Source organism: Myotis nattereri (genome assembly GCF_964212035.1).
Source record: "Myotis nattereri genome assembly, chromosome: 12".
Classification (NCBI taxonomy): Eukaryota; Metazoa; Chordata; class Mammalia; order Chiroptera; family Vespertilionidae; genus Myotis; species Myotis nattereri.
This window is the reverse complement of record NC_138087.1, coordinates 45,275,993-45,294,082: the sequence shown is the minus strand read 5'-3', so window position 1 is coordinate 45,294,082 and position 18,090 is coordinate 45,275,993. Positions and strand designations below refer to the sequence as shown.

The window sequence follows — 18,090 nt, the reverse complement described above, 5'->3', positions numbered from 1 at the left end:
ACAAATTATGTTATAAATATCCAAATGGATATTTGGCAGAAAAAAAGGTTCCCCAGCCCTGATGTAAAACAATCAAGTTATCCTTGGTCTTAAACATTTCCCTAATAAAAGGAACCTAGAGAGCATTATGCTAAGTGAAATAAGTTAGCCAGAGAAAGGCAAATATCATATGATTTCACTTATATGTGGAATCTAAAGAACAAAATAGAAACAGGCTCATAGAGAACAGAACGGTGTTGCCAGAGGGGATGGAGGTTGCGGGTTGCGGGGGGGGGGGGGGGGGGCCCTGGATGAAAAAGGTGAAAGGACAAGTACAGATTGCAGTTACAAAACAGTTACAGGGATATAAAGTACACCATAGAGAAGATAATAATACTTTAATAATTATGTATAATATTTTTAAGAAACTATGTATAATTACTTTTTTAAAAAAATAATACCTGTGGTCAACTTAAAAAGATTATTTCTCTGTAACAGGAAAACACAAAGAACAAGGGCAATTATACTATCAAAGAACATATTTCACTTCTAAGAACTAAAACTGAAGAATGATGAGTCCTTAAGACCACAAGAACAAAGTTTACTAGTGGCTAGAATATTGTTTTGATCTTTTTTTATTGTTTAAGACATTTTAAATAAATACAATCCTACTTCCAATTTTCTTTTCATTAAAATGGTATGTCACTGCTGAAATATACAGAACTTTTTCCAGATAAATTCCAAGGATCTTTAGGAAACCTGTACCATAGAATTAAGTGTGACAGACCCACCACGGGAAACTCAATTTAACACGTAGTTTAGCATTTCTCCTATAAAAAAGCCTTATACCTAGCAAAGTTGGAATGTAAGAAGATATTCCTCAGGCATACACAATACATAACACTAGGCTGCATTCTTCACAGCTTCTAGTAGAACCAGCAGGCTTCTATTTTGGCCAACGGTGATAGAGTAGTGGGTGTATGACAAATACAAATGGTCTCTGATACCAGCAGTGACTATTTTAATGGACACCGTTTTCACATTCACTTATTCCAAAAAATGGCAAGAAAATTACTCTGATGAAAACAATAATTAATTTCTTTGTTATTCACATATTTCTTAGTCCTAATACACATGATCTTGGTTTCTATTTAATTTGAATGAAAGCTAGGCAGGTAGTAATTTCAAAAGAGCTTCCTTTTCTATAAGCTCAATACTGGAAATCTTAAATTTTTATAAAACTTTCTAAGAAATAGAAAACAGTGATTTACAGAAATAAAATCCTGATAAACTTAAGAATAAGAAGACATCCAGGCATCATGGGCTGAATCAAGCCCAAAGTTGAACAATTATGGTAAGTATTTACTACAATCTAATGCAAGTCCATTATGACCAAAGTGCTTAGCATGAATCAAGGTAAATGTTCCTTTGTTGAACTAAAAGCACTGAAGTCATTAGGGATTAAACATTATACGAATAATAGCCATTTGGTTTCTGGAGGATTTAAAAAATAATAATACATCTGATATACTAGGGAAACAGGACAAGACACTTTCACTAAGTTGAAATTACAAAAAAAAAGAAAAAAACAACCATCCCTCAGTACACAAAACATAAAACATTTGCTCACAGAGACATAGATAACATTTTCCCAATAATATCAAGAAAAATTATGCTTACTATAAAAATACTTCTATGTCCTGAACTAATTTTATCATTCTATAATAGGGGAATATCATATGGATATGTAAGTTAATAAGTAAATGTAATGACTATAAAACCAACTTTGCTCATTGTTTCACTATATATTATATATACAAAATGAAATAAAATGTAAACTAAAGAACACTTTTTTCATTCTCAGACTATACATTATCACTTCCGTGATAAATCATAAATGTTCCTTATAATAGCAGTCCCAACTATATGATTTTGGAATAGAACAACAAATTCATATTGCTTCAAGTTATACGTTTATTATTTTAAAATTTTGACAAAAATACTTTTAAAATGCTAAATAAATATGAATTTTGACTAGCTATTAGGTTTTTCTTTCTTCCTTTTTCTTTCTTCCTTTTCTTTCTTCCTTTTTTTTTTTCACAATGGCATTACATAACAAACCAAAACATACACAAAGAACATTAAAAATAGCATTTTGCTAACAAACAGAAATTTAAAATAAGATAAAACTAGGTAACATTAACAAAAACTTTAAGTCTAACTAAATCTTAAAGACAAACTATATTACAAAACTACAAAATATATACAAACAAAATATATAGTATGCCCTAGTTTGGATGTATAATACATTTTTCTGTGCTTAAATAATGCTATTATTTTGCCTTTTGAAACTGTAGAGAAAAACATTTTGAAAAGAAAAAATATTTTAACTTGCTAAGAATGAGCATATGGGTATTATGCTAGCAGTCATACAAAACATCAAATGTTACTGAAACATTTCAAATAAGATTAACATATTAATTTTAACATTTGAGATCTGACTAATTTACATCATCATCATCATCATCATCATCATCATCATCTCTACTGCTACTGTGAGTCATAATCCATTCCCTGTAGACCTGAATTTTCTGTAAGCATGGTAAAGGAAAAAAAGAAGCACAATGGTTAGCTAAGTATGACAAATTCCTTGAAGACATGCAAACTTATGAAATGTTCAAGGAGTCAAAATAATTTTGAAGCAGACATCAGCTCTGAATAGGGCAATAATTATGGATATAATATTCCATATCTTAATAGACTAAGACTAAACTCTACTGGTTGCTATGTTTAAAATCGTTTGGTGATACCAATAAGGTAGTCTGGGGATATATTAGAATTATTCTATTTCTCTAATATAATTATTCTATTTTTCTCTTCAACTTACTACTAGGAAGCACTATGATAATGTACTACTTTCCAGATAGGTACATAACAAAAGTGATTTTTTTATATTTAATTATTATACAGGGGCATATAGAATTTGTGAATACAGAGCTCTATTTTTAGAAAATTAGAAAATAAGAGGAGAAATATTTGATAGTATTATTTTTCTAAATGCACCAGTTAAATAGATTAAATCTAAGCTGATGAGATTTTAAATCCTGTTTCTATGACATCCAGTTCTTTACCACAGTATTTATATATTTTAAAGTGTTAGCTAATCATACAGTAGAGTTTTTATTCAAAGAAGCACTATCACCATCAAAGCAATAACCCAGTTCTTACACCTATTGAGAGAATAATGCTAACTGCAAACATCCTAAGGCATCTGGTGAATTCCTATAGGTATTCCAGTTATACTGTGTTTACTGTTCTTGTTGAAAAACATGTAATAGCTGACAAGGATTGTGAACTTTTAGACCTTTAAATAGCTCTTTTGGCAATTAATGGTAAGACTGGCCTACTAAAAATAATATATATATTAAAAAATATAGTCAAAAGTAATGACCTTTAAATCCCAAGGTTTAAAGCTTTATATAAACAAGGAAGGCATAGAATAAATTTACTTGTCAGTGAAATCAAGTTATCAATCACAAGAAACGTTTGGTATCTCATGGCTTTCTTATGTATTATAATCTGTTTTCTAATAATGACAATGCATTTCTAAACTCCTTACCATTCATCTTTATTTCTTATTAAGTTTATTAAAATAGTGTCTCAAATATTTTTAGTTTTTTAAAGATGATTTGATAACCATTCAGTCTACTAAAATGTTAGTAACCTGTTAATTGTGTTGTAGAAAGAGAAGGTAGGTACTGAGTAGAAATATATGTTTCAAATATATGAACCAGAGGTTTGTTCTGTAACATTTCCAACTTGCTGGATTTCCATCCAACATTTCTTCCAAAGAAGGCTAACTGACACTGCAGAGACCGTATAAAATGCCCCTGAGAGCACAGTCTCTCACTCGATTGCCAGTTCCATCCCAATATGGTATTATTTTGATGCTTTAAAAACATTTTAAACACAACGTAAAATCACTTTACTAAATATCACACATTAATTCAATGGTTATGTTTTACTACATTTGAAGAAAACACATTTTATGCAAAAATTACATACTCTGCATGTAGTGAGAAAAATATTGAAGTTTTAAATCTTACCCTAATCACTTTAAACTTGGCAATATTTAAAATTTCAAGGCTTTATAAAGGAAGAGACATATTCCCACATTTCATTATTACCTTGAATATTTGCAAGTCTATACAACATGACTCTTTGTTTTCAAAAATAATTTATTTTAGTATTCCACATCTAACCCACACAAACTACTTTAAATTGGTATAATTTTATGGTATATATTACCTACACTATAATCCAGATTTTTAAGAAGTTCAACTTACTAGCAAGAAAATTATCTAACAGATAAAATATTCTACCTCCAAACTGCCTATGTTCCAAAAGCTACTTTCCTTTACTAAAAAATATTGGCTTTCTTATGAACTGCATATCAAATTCCAAAAGATTTTAAAAGGATGACACAAGCAGAAAGCAAAAAGAGGGTTTTGGCCACTTGAGCATCTATAAAAGAAAAGCACAAGGACCTAAGAATTCGAATAGCAATGGTCCTGATTTTTTCCCTACCCATTCTTAGTTGGACATGAGAATTATATCCAGTATAAAAGCACCTGTTGGTTTGATAAAGAGAAGGAAGTACCCTAAACAGAAAGGGTTTCATTGGCTAAAAAGTAGCACCAACTATGAGGGTATATAGACACAATGGTTTTCAATAAATCTAGCAAATCCAGCACAGAACTAGAATACCCTATAAAAAGATCAGATTCACTAAAAATCCTATACAAAAGTTACCAATACAAAAGCTTTTCTTTGTTTTCAAAACACTGAAACAGCTGTACGTAGTTTGTAAATTTTAAGACTAAAATCTACTGTTGGCTTTCAGTTGCAAAGTCATGCATTAACTGTTTTCATATCAAACTTTTTGATGCCTGTAAAAAAGAAAAAAAATCTTATAGTAAATAAATGTACAATAAAACCTAGGTAAAATAAGGAACTTATAAATGGAATTAAGCAAAACATAGAAGCTCAAATAATCTAACATATGTTTAAAGCTACTTTCAATAAAGCTAAATTAATCTTAACTTGTAAGATATTTCTTCACCCACCTGCAACATCTGATTTCCAGTACCATCCCTCAACCTGTAAGGTCTGATAACTCCATCTTCATTAAAGAACCGAGGGGGCCGCAGACTCTCCACTTCATCGGAAGTCTCTGTAGCCCTAGAGGAAAAAAATACAACTTGATTTTTAAAAATATTCAAAAATTGTCCTTGGCTGGTGTGCTCAGTGGTCACAACACCAAGACATTGTGGATTCAATTCCTAATCAAGGACACAGACATGGGCCTGCATCCTTGGCCCCAGTTGGGGCACTTGGAAGAGGCAACCAATGGATGTGTTTCTCCTTCCTTCTCCCCCACCTCTCTTCCACTCTCTCAAAAAATAATGGGGCCAAAACCGGTTTGGCTCAGTGGATAGAGCGTTGGCCTGCGGACTGAAAGGTCCCAGGTTCGATTCCGGTCAAGGGCATGTACCTGGGTTGCGGGCACATCCCCAGTTGGAGATGTGCAGGAGGCAGCTGATTGATGTTTCTCTCTCATCGATGTTTCTAACTATCTCTCTCCCTTTCTCTCTGTAAAAAATCAATAAAATATATTAAAAAATAATAATAATGGGAAAATATCCTCAGGTGGGGATTAAAATTTTTTTTTCTTTTTCCAAAAATTCATCATCTTTAAAATGGAATTACTAAAAAGAATCTTCTTTTGGACAAAATAAGACTATGATACTTCTCTTTTAAAATTTATCTTTATGACACTAATAATGCAAGTTCTCTAGAAAAATGTAGTACTATGAATAAGTTTGCTTATTGCATCTTTTGGACTTTCTTTGTAGATCAATCAGCAAATGATGAGTATTGCTATTTCTTTTCCATTTTAAGACCTTTAAATTCTTTTTCTTTTCCTATGATACTACCTAGTTCCTCCAGTACAATGCTAAATATAAGAGAGGATTTCAAGCATCCTTTCTCATTCATAAAAGAAAAAGGAAAGCTCATAAGAGTTCTCTATGAATTACAGATATTAGCAACATTTTTGTTCTGTAAGAATTTTTCTTCTTGGGCTTGATATATGTTATTTGAAACACATATATGCTTGCTGAATTTGATACTATAATATTTTCTTTAATATTTTGACTGTATGTACCTACTTGAGAATGGTCCATGAATTGTTCATTCATTCAGCAAATATTCACATTCATAAAAAATTAATTTATTATATAAACATACCTTACCACATAATGTGTCTACAGGAATAGACACACATATATATATGGATAGTATCTCCAATTAAAAGCAGAGATTGGCAGAATGGATAAAAGTATAATCCAAATACACACACACACACACACACACTGTTCATAAGAGAATTTCTTTAGAGTTAAGGACACAAATAAATGAAAAGTAAAAGGATGTAAAAAGATACAGTACATAAACAGTAACAAAAAGAGAGCTGGAATGGTTATACTAAGATTTAGACACAAAGAAGGATATTTTATGAAGAAAGGGTCAATACATCAAAAGGATACAAAAGCTACAAACATATAAGTCATTAACAAAAGAGCCCCTAAATACAAAAAGCAAAAACTGACAGAACTGAAAAGAGAAAAAACAATTCACAATAACACTTATTTTAATATCCAATTTTCAATAGTAGATACCAAATAGAAGACCATCAAGGAAATAGAAGACTTGTACAAATACTATAACCCACTTGGCCTAACAGACATTTGTAGAACACTCAATCCAATAACAGCAAATTACATATACTTCTTTTTTTTTTAATATATTTTATTGATTTTTTACAGAGAGGAAGGGAGAGAGATAGAGAGTTAGAAACATCGATGAGAGAGAAACATCGATCAGCTGCCTCCTGCACATCTCCTACTGGGGATATGCCCGCAACCCAGGTACATGCCCTCGACCGGAATCGAACCTGGGACCCTTCAGTCCGCAGGCCGATGCTCTACCCACTGAGCCAAACTGGTTTCGGCTACATATACTTCTTAAGTGCACATGAAACATCCTCCAGGACTGACTATACATCAGGCCATAAAACATGTCTCAGTAAATATAAAAGTACCAAAACATACAAAATATGTTAACTGACCACACAGAATAAAATTAGAAGTCTATAAGAGAAGAAAATTTGGAAAATTCACAAACTTGTGGAAATTAAACAACAGAAGCCTAAATAACTAAAGGCTGAAGAAAAAAAAAATCACAAAGGAAAGTAACTACTTTCAGATGAATTAAAACAAACCAAAACTTAATGCGATGCAGTAAAGGCAGTGCTCAGAGGAAAATTTATCGCTGTGAAAGTGAACATTTAAAAAAAGCTCCAACATGGATAATCTAATTTAATACTTGAGATACTAGAAAAAGAAAAGCAAACTAAACCTGAGGCTAGCAAGAGGAAAGGAAATAATAAATATTAGAGTAAATGAAATAGAAAAATAATGGAGGGAATCAATGAAGCCAAAAATTGGTTCTTTGATAAAGTCAACAAAACTGACAAAGCATTAGCTGGACTGACAAAGAAAAGAAGAGAGATTTAAAGTGACTGAAGAAATAGACAAGCTGATTAAATCTATATGAAAAAAAGATATTGAACTAGTAATCAAACAATAAAAGTCAAATCCACATGGCTTCTTTAAAAATTTCATCAAATGTTTAAAGAAAAATGAACACAAATCCTCCACAAACTCTTCCCAAGAAATGAAGAAAACACTTCCTAAATCATTCTATGAGGACAGTTTTACTCTCATACTAAAACCAGACAAAGACATCACAAAAAACTACAGACCAATATCTCTTATATCTATCCTATCTAATAAAAGACAAAAGGGTAATTAGCCATACCTCCGCTATGCTTCCCATTGGCTAATCAGGGTGATATGCAAATTAACTGCCAACAAAGATGGTGGCCGGCAGCCACGCAGCTGAAGCGAACATGAGGCTTGCTTGCTACAGTGATGGAGGAAGCCAAGATTCCTCGCCTGCCACGGCCCGGCTCTGAGCTCCAGAAGCAACAATGTTTCAATTATAGAAGCTAAACAAACCCCAGATACCTGCTTTCAGCCGGCCGCGGCCTCAGAGCTGAGAGCACCAGTAACGGCAACAATGTTTCAATTATAGAAGGTAAATAAATCCCAGAATTAAAAAAAAAAAAAAAAGTAGAGGCTGGGAGCTTCAGTTGCCCGCTAGCCTGAAAACAGCCCTCAGCCCCTCACCCAGACTGGCCAGGCACCCCAGTGGGGACCCGCACCCTGAAGGGGACGTGACCAGCTGCAAACAGCCATCAGCCCCTCACTCAGGCCAGCCAGGCACCCAAGCGGGACCCCCACCCTGATCCGGGACACCCTTCAAGGCAAACCAGCTGGCCCCCACCCATGCACCAGGCCGCTATCCTATATAGTAAAAGGGTAATATGCAAACTGACCCTAACAGCAGAAAGACTGGGAATGACTGGTCACTATGACACACACTGACCACCAGGGGGCAGACGCTCAATGCAGGAGCTGCCCTCTGGTGGTCAGTGAGCTCCCACATGGAGGAGCTCTGCTCAGCCACAAGCCAGGCTGATGGCTGCCAGTACAGCGGTGGTGGTGGGAGCCTCTCCTGCCTCCTCAGCAGCACTAAGGATGTATGACTGCAGCTTAGGTCTGCTCCCCGCTGGCAAGTGGACATCCCCTGAGGGCTGCCGGGCTGCCAGAGGGATGTCTGATTGCCATCTTAGGCCCAATCCCCCGGGGAGCAGGCCCAAGTCAGCAGGTGGTCATCCCCCGAGGGGTCCCTGACTGCGCGAGGGCACAGGCCGGGCTGAGGGACCCGCCCCCCGAGTGCACAAATTTTTGTGCACCGGGCCTCTAGTATTTATATAAAAGCCAAGTGAGTGGAACGCTGAAACAACTGGTTGCTATGATGCGCACTGTGGCGGCCAACCGCCTGATTGGGGCCCAATCCCCCCCCCAACCGCCTGTGGCCCTTCCCCCCCTCCAGCCCCCCTCCAATCAGCCTCCCCTGCATCCCTTCCCCTCCCTCCCTGTTGGCCCAGTTTGGTCAGCCCCGACTGGGGAGGGCTGGTCGGACCCCACCCATGCACAGATTCATGCACCAGGCCTCTGATTATATATATGCAAAAATCATCAAAAAACATTAGCAAACTAAAAAAAAAAAAAAAATTTGCAAACTAAACCCAACAGCACATTAAAAGGGTTATACATCATGACTAAGTGGAATTTATCCCAGATATGCAATGTTGGCTCAACTTATAAAAATCAAATAATGTAATATACCATATTAATAACTCAAAGGGAAAAGCAAACAATATCAACTTAATTGAAACAGAAAAAGCATTTTATAAAATCCAACATCATTTGATAAAATACTCAACAAATTCAGAATAAAAGGGAACTTCCTCCATCTGACAAAAGACATTACAAAAAATCCATAGCTTACATCAGAGTTAATGGTGAAAGAATAAAATCAATAAAATCTTTCCCACTAAAATTAGGAGCAAGACAAATGTCTGCTCTTGGAACTCCTTTTCAACACTGTACTTGAGGTTTTAGCGAAGGCAATTAGGCAAGAAAAAGAAACATCAATGATGAGAGAGAATCATCTGTTGGCTGCCTCCCATATGACACCTATTGGGAATCTAACCTGGACCTGGGCATGTGCCCTGACACGGAATTGAACCGTGACCTCCTGGTTTATGGGTTTGATGCTCAACCACTGAGCAACACCAGCTGGGCAAGTGCTATTATGTTTTACTTTCAATTTTAGGTTGTATATTGCTAGTGTATAAAAATACATCTGCTTTTTGTATATTGACCTTGTATTATGCAACCTTACCAAACTTATTTGTTATCCCTAATAGTCATTTTGTGGATTTATTAGCGGTTTTCTATATGTAAGATCATATCATTAGAATATAAAGGTAGTTTTACTTCTTTCTTTCAGTTCTGGATGTCTTGTTTCTTTTTCTTGCCTAATTGCCTTTGAAAAAACCTCAAAATCATTAAAAACATATTAAAAAACACACACATAATAGTACCTGAAATAATAAAACTTAGGAATAAAATTAAGAACATGCATACTGAAAACTCTGAGACATTACTGAAAGAAATTAAAGACCTAAATAAATGGAAAGACATCCATTTTCATAGATTGGGAAACTTAATGTTGTTAACATAGCATTAATCTACACATCCAATACAATCCCTATTGAAGTCCCACCTATCTTTTTTGCAGAAATTGATTTTGGAAAATGGTACTAAGATCAGTCAATGGGGAAAACAAAGTCTTTTTCACAAATGATGCTGGGACTATATATACACATGCAAAAGAAAAAAAATTGAACTCAACCTCTCTTCGTACACAAAAATTAATTGAAATGGACCAAAGACCTGAATTTAGAAGATAAAACTATTACTCAGCTAGAAGAAAATATAGGTGTAAACCTTCATGCCCTTGGATTAGGTAATGCTTTTTTATATATGACACCAAAAGCATAAGCAACCAACAAAAATACAGATACAGATAAATTAGACTTAATAAAAAATACGCCGAAACCGGTTTGGCTCAGTGGATAGAGCGTCGGCCTGCGGACTGAAAGGTCCCAGGTTCAATTCCGGTCAAGGGCATGTACCTGGGTTGCGGGCATATCCCCAGTAGGAGATGTGCAGGAGGCAGCTGATCGATGTTTCTCTCTCATCGATGTTTCTAACTCTCTATCTCTCTCCCTTCCTCTCTGTAAAAAAGCAATAAAATATATTTAAAAAAAAAATACTATCAAGAAAGCTAAGCCAGGAGTGGGGAACCTATTTTTCTGCCAACAGCCATTTGCATATTTGTAACATCATTCACTTAATATAGCTCACTTAATATAAATTTATGTTGCTATGAAAAAAGCTCCTAGATTTATTGAATTTTGAGTCCTGCCAGACCAAATGATTGGCAGGGCCAAACCTAATGATTTTGAGGGCCTTATATAGCCCTCTGTCCAGGCATTCCCATCCCTGTTTTAGGTTATCAAGTTTGTGATAGTTACAACAGCCATAGGAAACATAATACTAGCATAGTGTAAGAAGAGTCTCTTTGCATTATTTCCTGCAAGTGCATGTGACTTTACAATGATCTCAATAAAAAAAAAAAAAGACTACCACATGTCAAGCAATATTTGAAATGCTGTGGAAACAAGAGCCACTGCACTCATAGAATTTGCATACTAGGAGGAGAGAGAAATAAACAAGGGAAAATGTGCTTGTGTTAAACAGTGATAAGAGCTGAAGAGAAAAAAAAATAAAGAAGGAAAGAGAGATATGAAGTATCTGTGGTGGGGACAGGGAATAAATTGAAATTTTAGGATGGCAATGGAAGGCCCCATTGGGAAGACAACTTCTGAATAAAGAAAGTGACCATGCTGACAAAAGAGGGAAGAGTGTTCTAAGGAGAGGGGGGAATAATTCCACTTATAAATCCCTGATTTTAAATCAATGCTCTCATATAAGATGAATGGGGCGATATGGTGTGTGGGGTGTGTGTGTGTGTGTGTGTGTGTGTGTGTGTGTGTGTTGGAAAGGTACTGTAGAACCTTTCCAACCTTCTCCTTTGCTCACTCTACTCTAGGTGTACTGGTCTAGCTGTTCCTTAAAGAGGCCAAAAATACTATTGCATCAGGGCTTTTTTTGTTGTTGTTGTTGTTTTTATGGGCATTTTTAATCCTCACCGGAAGATATTTTTCCATTGATTTTTAGAGTGGAAAGGAGGGATGGAGGCAGAGAGAGAAAGAGAGAGAGAAACACTGATGTGAGAGAGACGATTGGTTGTCTCCCACATGCACCCTGACCCGAGTCTAGGATAGTGCCATAACTGAGGTACATGCCCTTGACCTGGAACTGAACCCAGGACTCTTCAGCCCATGGCCTGAAGCTCTAACCACTGAGAAACCGGCTAGGGCCTGCATTAGGGTTTTTTTTATTACCTACTATTCCTACTGCCTTTAACATTCTTCCCACATGGTTCACTACCTTGCTTCCTTCATGTCTCTCCTCAAATTTAATCCTGCCAATGAAGCTTCCCTGAACATCATATATTAGCCACCTTCCTCCCCACTACTTTGGACTTCTTTACTCTGATTTATTTTCCTTCACAGAATTTTTCACCATTTAGTATACCATATGTTTATCAGTGTACTCATTTCTATCAATTATTTTCCCAATGGAATATAAGCTGTATGAGGACCGGGACTTTGCCAATTGTGTTCACTTCTGGCTCCCTGAGTGATTAAAACAGTGTCTAGACATATAAGATGCTCTCTAAAATGTGTTCAATCAATAAATATTCATATGTGTATATTAGATCAAGCTTGTTAACTGTTCAATCATTTTACTTTAATTTTGTTTTCCTAATATTTTAATTATTCAGAGAAATGTTATGGAAGATTTGGAAAATGTTTGTAGTTTTGTCAATTCTTGCTTTCTAAAGAGTGAGTCTATTGTGAGTTGAGTGCAAGTTCAAAATTGTTATCTTATTGGTTAAGTGTTCTTTTTGTCATTAGCTAATTACCTTATCCATAATAATGCTTTTTTTGGCTTTAAGGTCTATTTTATCTAATATTACATAGTAATCCTATTCAGAGAAATAATGTATACCTTAAAGCCAGTCAGTTCCCTCTCAAATTTTATCTTATAATTTTAAATATTCTGATTCCAATGTTGTTTTTATACAGTTCAATTAGATTTATCCACCAATTTATATTCTTACATCTGGTTCCTGTAACCCACTTCCCCTTTCTGCTTTCGACATCCTTCTTCACAATTATATCCTTTATTAGTTTTTAGTCTTATTTTTATAAAAATGTTTTATTTTGCTGAAAGAGAATATAGCTGAACATCCACAATTGTGGTAAAGCAGTATGAAATACTGACTTAAGAGGAACAACTCATACAATGACAATACTTAATACTTATCTCTGTACTGCAGTAAGCAAAAGAAAATACAAAAGGAAATAGATTAGAAAAATATCCAGCCATCTAACTTTCTAAATTAGGTCTCATTAAAAGGAATAAAATAGAGAACAATAAAAAATAAAAATTAAAAAGGAAAAAAATAAATTAGGTCTCAGCATGAATTTAATCAATTGTGATACATACGTGTGCAAATTTTTAGAATAGAGGTAACAATAATGCAAATACTAAATTTCAGTCTTAAGTTACATTTAATTTTGAGGAAGAGAGGACATATTTTAAGATTTGTACCAATGAAGAGACATAAAGGAAACGGTTATAATAACCTTTAACAAAATAATATTATGAAGAAAGGTGAACACAAATGAGTTTGAACCCAGAATAGAAAAAGCCATTCATTGTTCCCCCTAAAAGGCAACAATGTAATATTTGCTAATTTTATAACTGACATGTTGCATTACATTGTTGTAATGTATTCTGATAAAGATAATGAAAAAGCTTGCTTGTCAAACCTTTGTTGCCAAGGCTGCTGGGAATGGATGACAAATACAAAAATATTCTATCAAGTTGAAGTGATGCAATGGCAACAAGTTAAAAAATATACGAAAAGTAATTAGGAAGATCATATGCAATTTGCCATATTTCAGGTTTCATAACTGAGTACCTCAAGCCATATAGCAGATTTATTTCATTTCTCATGGTTTAAGCATTTCACTCATACCCTACATCAAAGAAAGTTTACCTTTTTATTCCCTGAAATGTACTGCTAGCCATGTCTATGATGCCTCCAGTTGGCCTTGCCACTGCTCCAACTAAACCTTTCCCAACACCTTTAAAGAAACCAGCTGCTCCTTCTTTTTGAGCTCCTAGAAATAAAAAAGACAAAGCTTTAGGCAATTAGATTAAGAGTGAAAACTGAATCAACTTGTGAAACACTTGGTAATATATATTACCTAAAGAAACTATTATACTTGCCTTTGATTGGCTTTGTAACAATTCCTGTTATGCCACTTACAAAACCCTAAAAGGAAAGCACAATTAAAAATTTGTAATACTTTCACACAATGCCTTGACGAACCGAATCTGGTTTACAAAAAAGTAAAAATACAGAGTTGTGCTTTCTACATACATAAGAATTAATGTATTTCCTAAATATTTTATTTAAACAGAGTGCTTTTGGAGATTACTGACATATTTTATATAGGTCACAACACACTACTCCTCCAACATGCAAATAATACTTGAAGGAGTGTCAGTTATATATCTATTTCCTTATTTAAAGAATATGGCTTTAAAATATATTTCTGCCCAGCCGGCGTGGCTCAGTGGTTGAGTGTTGACCCATGAACCAGGGGGTCATGGTTTGATTCCCAGTCAGGGCACATGCCCAGGTTGTGGGCTCAATCCCCAGTAAGGCAGCCAATCAATGATTCTCTCTCATCACTGATGTTTCTCTATCTCTCCTTCCCTCTCTCCATTCCTCTCTGAAATCAACTTTAAAAAACCCACAAATCTTTAAAATAATTATCTATATCTATTTATCTATCTATCTATCTATCTATCTATCTATATCCTACATAATAAAAGGCTAATATGCAAATAGAGCGAACGGTGGAACGACGGGTTGCTACGACCAGCACTGACCACCAGGGGGCAGATGCTCAATGCAGGAGCAGTCCCTGGGTGGTCAGTGCACTCCCACAGGGGGAGCGCCACACAGCCAGAAGCCTAGCGCAGTGGCGGTGGCAGGAGCCTCTCCCACCTCTGTGGCAGCACTAAGCTGTCAGCTGGACATCCCCCGAGGGCTCCTGGACTGCAAGAGGGTGCAGGCCAGGCTGAGGGACCCTCCCCCAAGTGCACGAATTTTGTGCACCAGGCCTCTAGTATATATATAAAAGGCTAATATGCAAAATGTCCCCTCGGGAGTTCAACCAGGAGACCGAGAGTTCGATCGCTCGCTATGACGTGCACTGACTATAAGGGGGCAGTTGAGGAACAAAGGAAGACCCTGGCCGGCAGCTGACAGCCAGGAAAGGAAGGCCCCAGCCGGCAGCCAGAAGGTCCCAATCAATTGATCGCCGGCCAGGCCTAGGGGCCCTACCCGTGCATGTATTTTGTGCACCAGGCCTCAAGTAGTAATAGTAATAACAATAACAATAACAATAACAATAATAATAATAATAATAATAATAATAATAATAGATATTTTCTATAACATTCACAACACTGGGAAAGTCTTACAGAAACTAAGCCTTTTCCTCCTCGAGTGATGCCTTCTCTAAGACCAGCCGGTTGCTTGTTCATGGCTTCTCTCCTCTTCTGTTGGTAGTCTTCATCCATAGTTATAGCTGCTACCCCTTTAGCCATAGCACTGGTGATTTTGGAGGCAGCACCCGCTAATCCACCTAGGAGAAATTAACGTATCTTTAGTAAAAGCAAATATATAATCACATTCGCGAGGCATTCTGTTTCTTACCAACAGCTCCCCCAACTAATGCCTTCAATCCTAGTGCCATTCCTTCCACAAACTCTTCAGGACCCTGGATGGCTCCCTAAAGGGTCAAAAATAACAACAAATAAGATTATGTTTACCTTTAAAAGTGCACTAATTGATATAAAGAAAATAGTAGCGACAAAAAAAAAAAAATGTTGTCCCTGAGAAAGTGACACCAGAAGAAAACTTCACATTAACAGAAGTCTCAGATATTTCATGACATTGCAAGTGAAAAGGATTAAGTGTTGCAAGTTACTCCAAACTTAGGAAAATGGCTATTCATCAAAGTGTACAAAAGATGTATGTTCTGTATGCTGTATGATAAGAAAGTGAACACACACTACCCTTGATAATTTTGTATTAAATAAATAAAAACACTTTCATTCCTAATATATCTAATGTTTTAAATTATATTGTACAAAATAAATATGTTTTGCTATTTTTTCATTATCATCTACTCTTTTAAGTGTGAAAGTAGCAACATTTTTTAACATTCTGGCAGAAATTTTTAAGGGACATAGAAAAATCTTAATTTCTCCTATTGATTGAGATTGCTTTGCACAGTGCTAGCTGTGCATACTATTGTGCATAGCAAAACTGCCTGTCCATAATACTCTTCCTTCTACTAGAGTGTGAAGTTTACCCACCTTTAATTTTACAACAGAACACTTAAAATTCAGTATATTTGTTTAAAGTCTTAAGTTTAAAATCTGAGGGAAAATGTAAAAATTTCCTCCCAAATTTCTCAAAAGCTGTTAACACTGTTTGCTGCAAAATAATGTGCCTTTGTGACTCACAAAATCTATTTACATCTGCAACTCAAGTTAACAATTGGAATGCATTATTTTTTCAACAGTATCTGTTTGATATGTTGCACAATGCAAGAACAACTGTTTTACCTGGTAAGGTTCATAGAAAAATGCTTCTACACCTTCAGAAAATTCTCTAATCAAGCCAAAGGGATTTCCCAAAACTTCAAGTCCAAGAATGAGTACATACATTTGCCTAATGGCCTAAAAAGAAAACATAAACATTAATCAATTTGGATTATCAGGCTTAGTATTTTTTTCTTAAATTTAGTACACACATCCAATTTTTCAGGCTAATATCCTTATCATCAATTTCAATACCTAAACCATATATTACCTTATTCATCACTAATCAGTTTTTAAAAAGCAATTCAGTGTTACAGTATTAGAAATAATGTAAGATTTACATAATACTTTAGAATATTCAAAATACTTGTACTTTTACAACTATGTGTGAAAGTTGTTAATACTACCATCATTTTATAGACTGGAGAAATATACAGGTCAAATGATGCCTAGGGCCAAACAGAGGTTGAATGGCAAATCCGGAATCCAAACCCCAACCTCTTGAGTCATGCTCAATGATCTGTCCATTATCCAACAGCTGTCTCAGATGCCCTATAAGTTATATAAAAATACTGGAATCTTTTCAAATGTGGGGAAAAAAATCCACTAAAATAATATATCTAGAAGACTTAGTAACTCAATTACATTAAAAATATCCTGTGTTTGCCCTCACCAGTTTGGCTCAGTGGAGAGAGTGTTGGCCTGCACACTGAAGGGTCCCAGGTTTGATTCCAGTCAAGGGCACATGCCTGAGTTTTGGGCTCGATCCTCAGTAGGGGGACATGCAGGAGGCAGCTGATCAATGATTCTCTCTCATCATTGATGCTTCTCTCTCTCTCTCCCTTTCCTTCCTCTCTGAAATCAATAAATTATATTTAAAAAAAATATCCTGTGTTCATCAGTTACTAATAGTTTCCTTTGAACCTAGTTTTTTAAGTAAGTGTGGTGAATTACTTAATATTTTATTTAAAGGTTTATGTGTAGTCTACATTGTTCCAGAAAAGATTTGGGTACATAGCTAAAAATTAGAAGGACAGAAATTAAAATGGCCATTCTTTTTTTTTTTAATTTTTACTTATTGAATTTAGAAAGAGAGAGAGAGAGAGAAACATCAATTTGTTGTTCCACTTATTTATGCATTCACTGGTAGATTCACATATGTGCCCTGACAGGGGATCAAACTTGTAACCTTGGCATATTGGGATGAAGCTCTGAAAACTGAGCTACTTGGCCAGAGCCTCTTTTTACAATTCTGAAAATAAAAAAAAACATGTCTTAAATTATTGAAAATGGCTATTAACTTCCTTGCCAAATCTACATCATATAGGTACAGACACATACAGTTTCACTATTTTATATCATTCTGCCCCTTTGTAAAATAATCTCAGACAAACCTGTTTTGAATAGTGTCTTACTACTTCAGACTGCAGTTCAGATGTTGTATGAAACTGATAGTTGAGTTCAAAAAATGCAAGCCTGGAAAAGAAAACACATTAAAAATGTGTAAATGTGTAGGTATGTGCATGGAGAGAGGGAGACAGGCAGAGAGGGAATAAAATCTTTAATGTTAAGATTTCATTTTCTTTAGAATTTTTCTCCAAATCTTTCCTTTCAGTCTTTTCCCATGCCAACCAGAAAACCTACTCTTTTACATACATCTCTGCACATTCTGGTCCAAAAAGCTCTAAAA

At 35.4% G+C, this 18,090-nt stretch overlaps 1 protein-coding gene across 2 annotated transcripts in view; it reads right to left on the bottom strand.

Annotated features, from left to right (window-relative positions):
* The window catches only part of VPS13A (vacuolar protein sorting 13 homolog A), a 193,649-nt gene that overhangs the window by 22,459 nt on the left and 153,100 nt on the right, over window positions 1-18,090 (bottom strand). Inside the window, exons 62-69 of one of the 2 annotated variants that reach the window (XM_081103071.1) lie at window positions 17,795-17,876; window positions 16,425-16,538; window positions 15,508-15,583; window positions 15,273-15,436; window positions 14,007-14,052; window positions 13,774-13,897; window positions 5,106-5,220; window positions 1,936-2,570 (exon numbers count right to left, since the gene is read on the bottom strand). In XM_081103071.1, the coding sequence (XP_080959197.1) occupies window positions 2,481-2,570; window positions 5,106-5,220; window positions 13,774-13,897; window positions 14,007-14,052; window positions 15,273-15,436; window positions 15,508-15,583; window positions 16,425-16,538; window positions 17,795-17,876 (811 nt within the window). In that variant the 3' untranslated portion in view covers window positions 1,936-2,480. Of the gene's footprint in view, window positions 1-1,935; window positions 2,571-5,105; window positions 5,221-13,773; window positions 13,898-14,006; window positions 14,053-15,272; window positions 15,437-15,507; window positions 15,584-16,424; window positions 16,539-17,794; window positions 17,877-18,090 lie in introns of those variants that run through there. The other variant, XM_081103070.1, reaches the window with a different exon arrangement.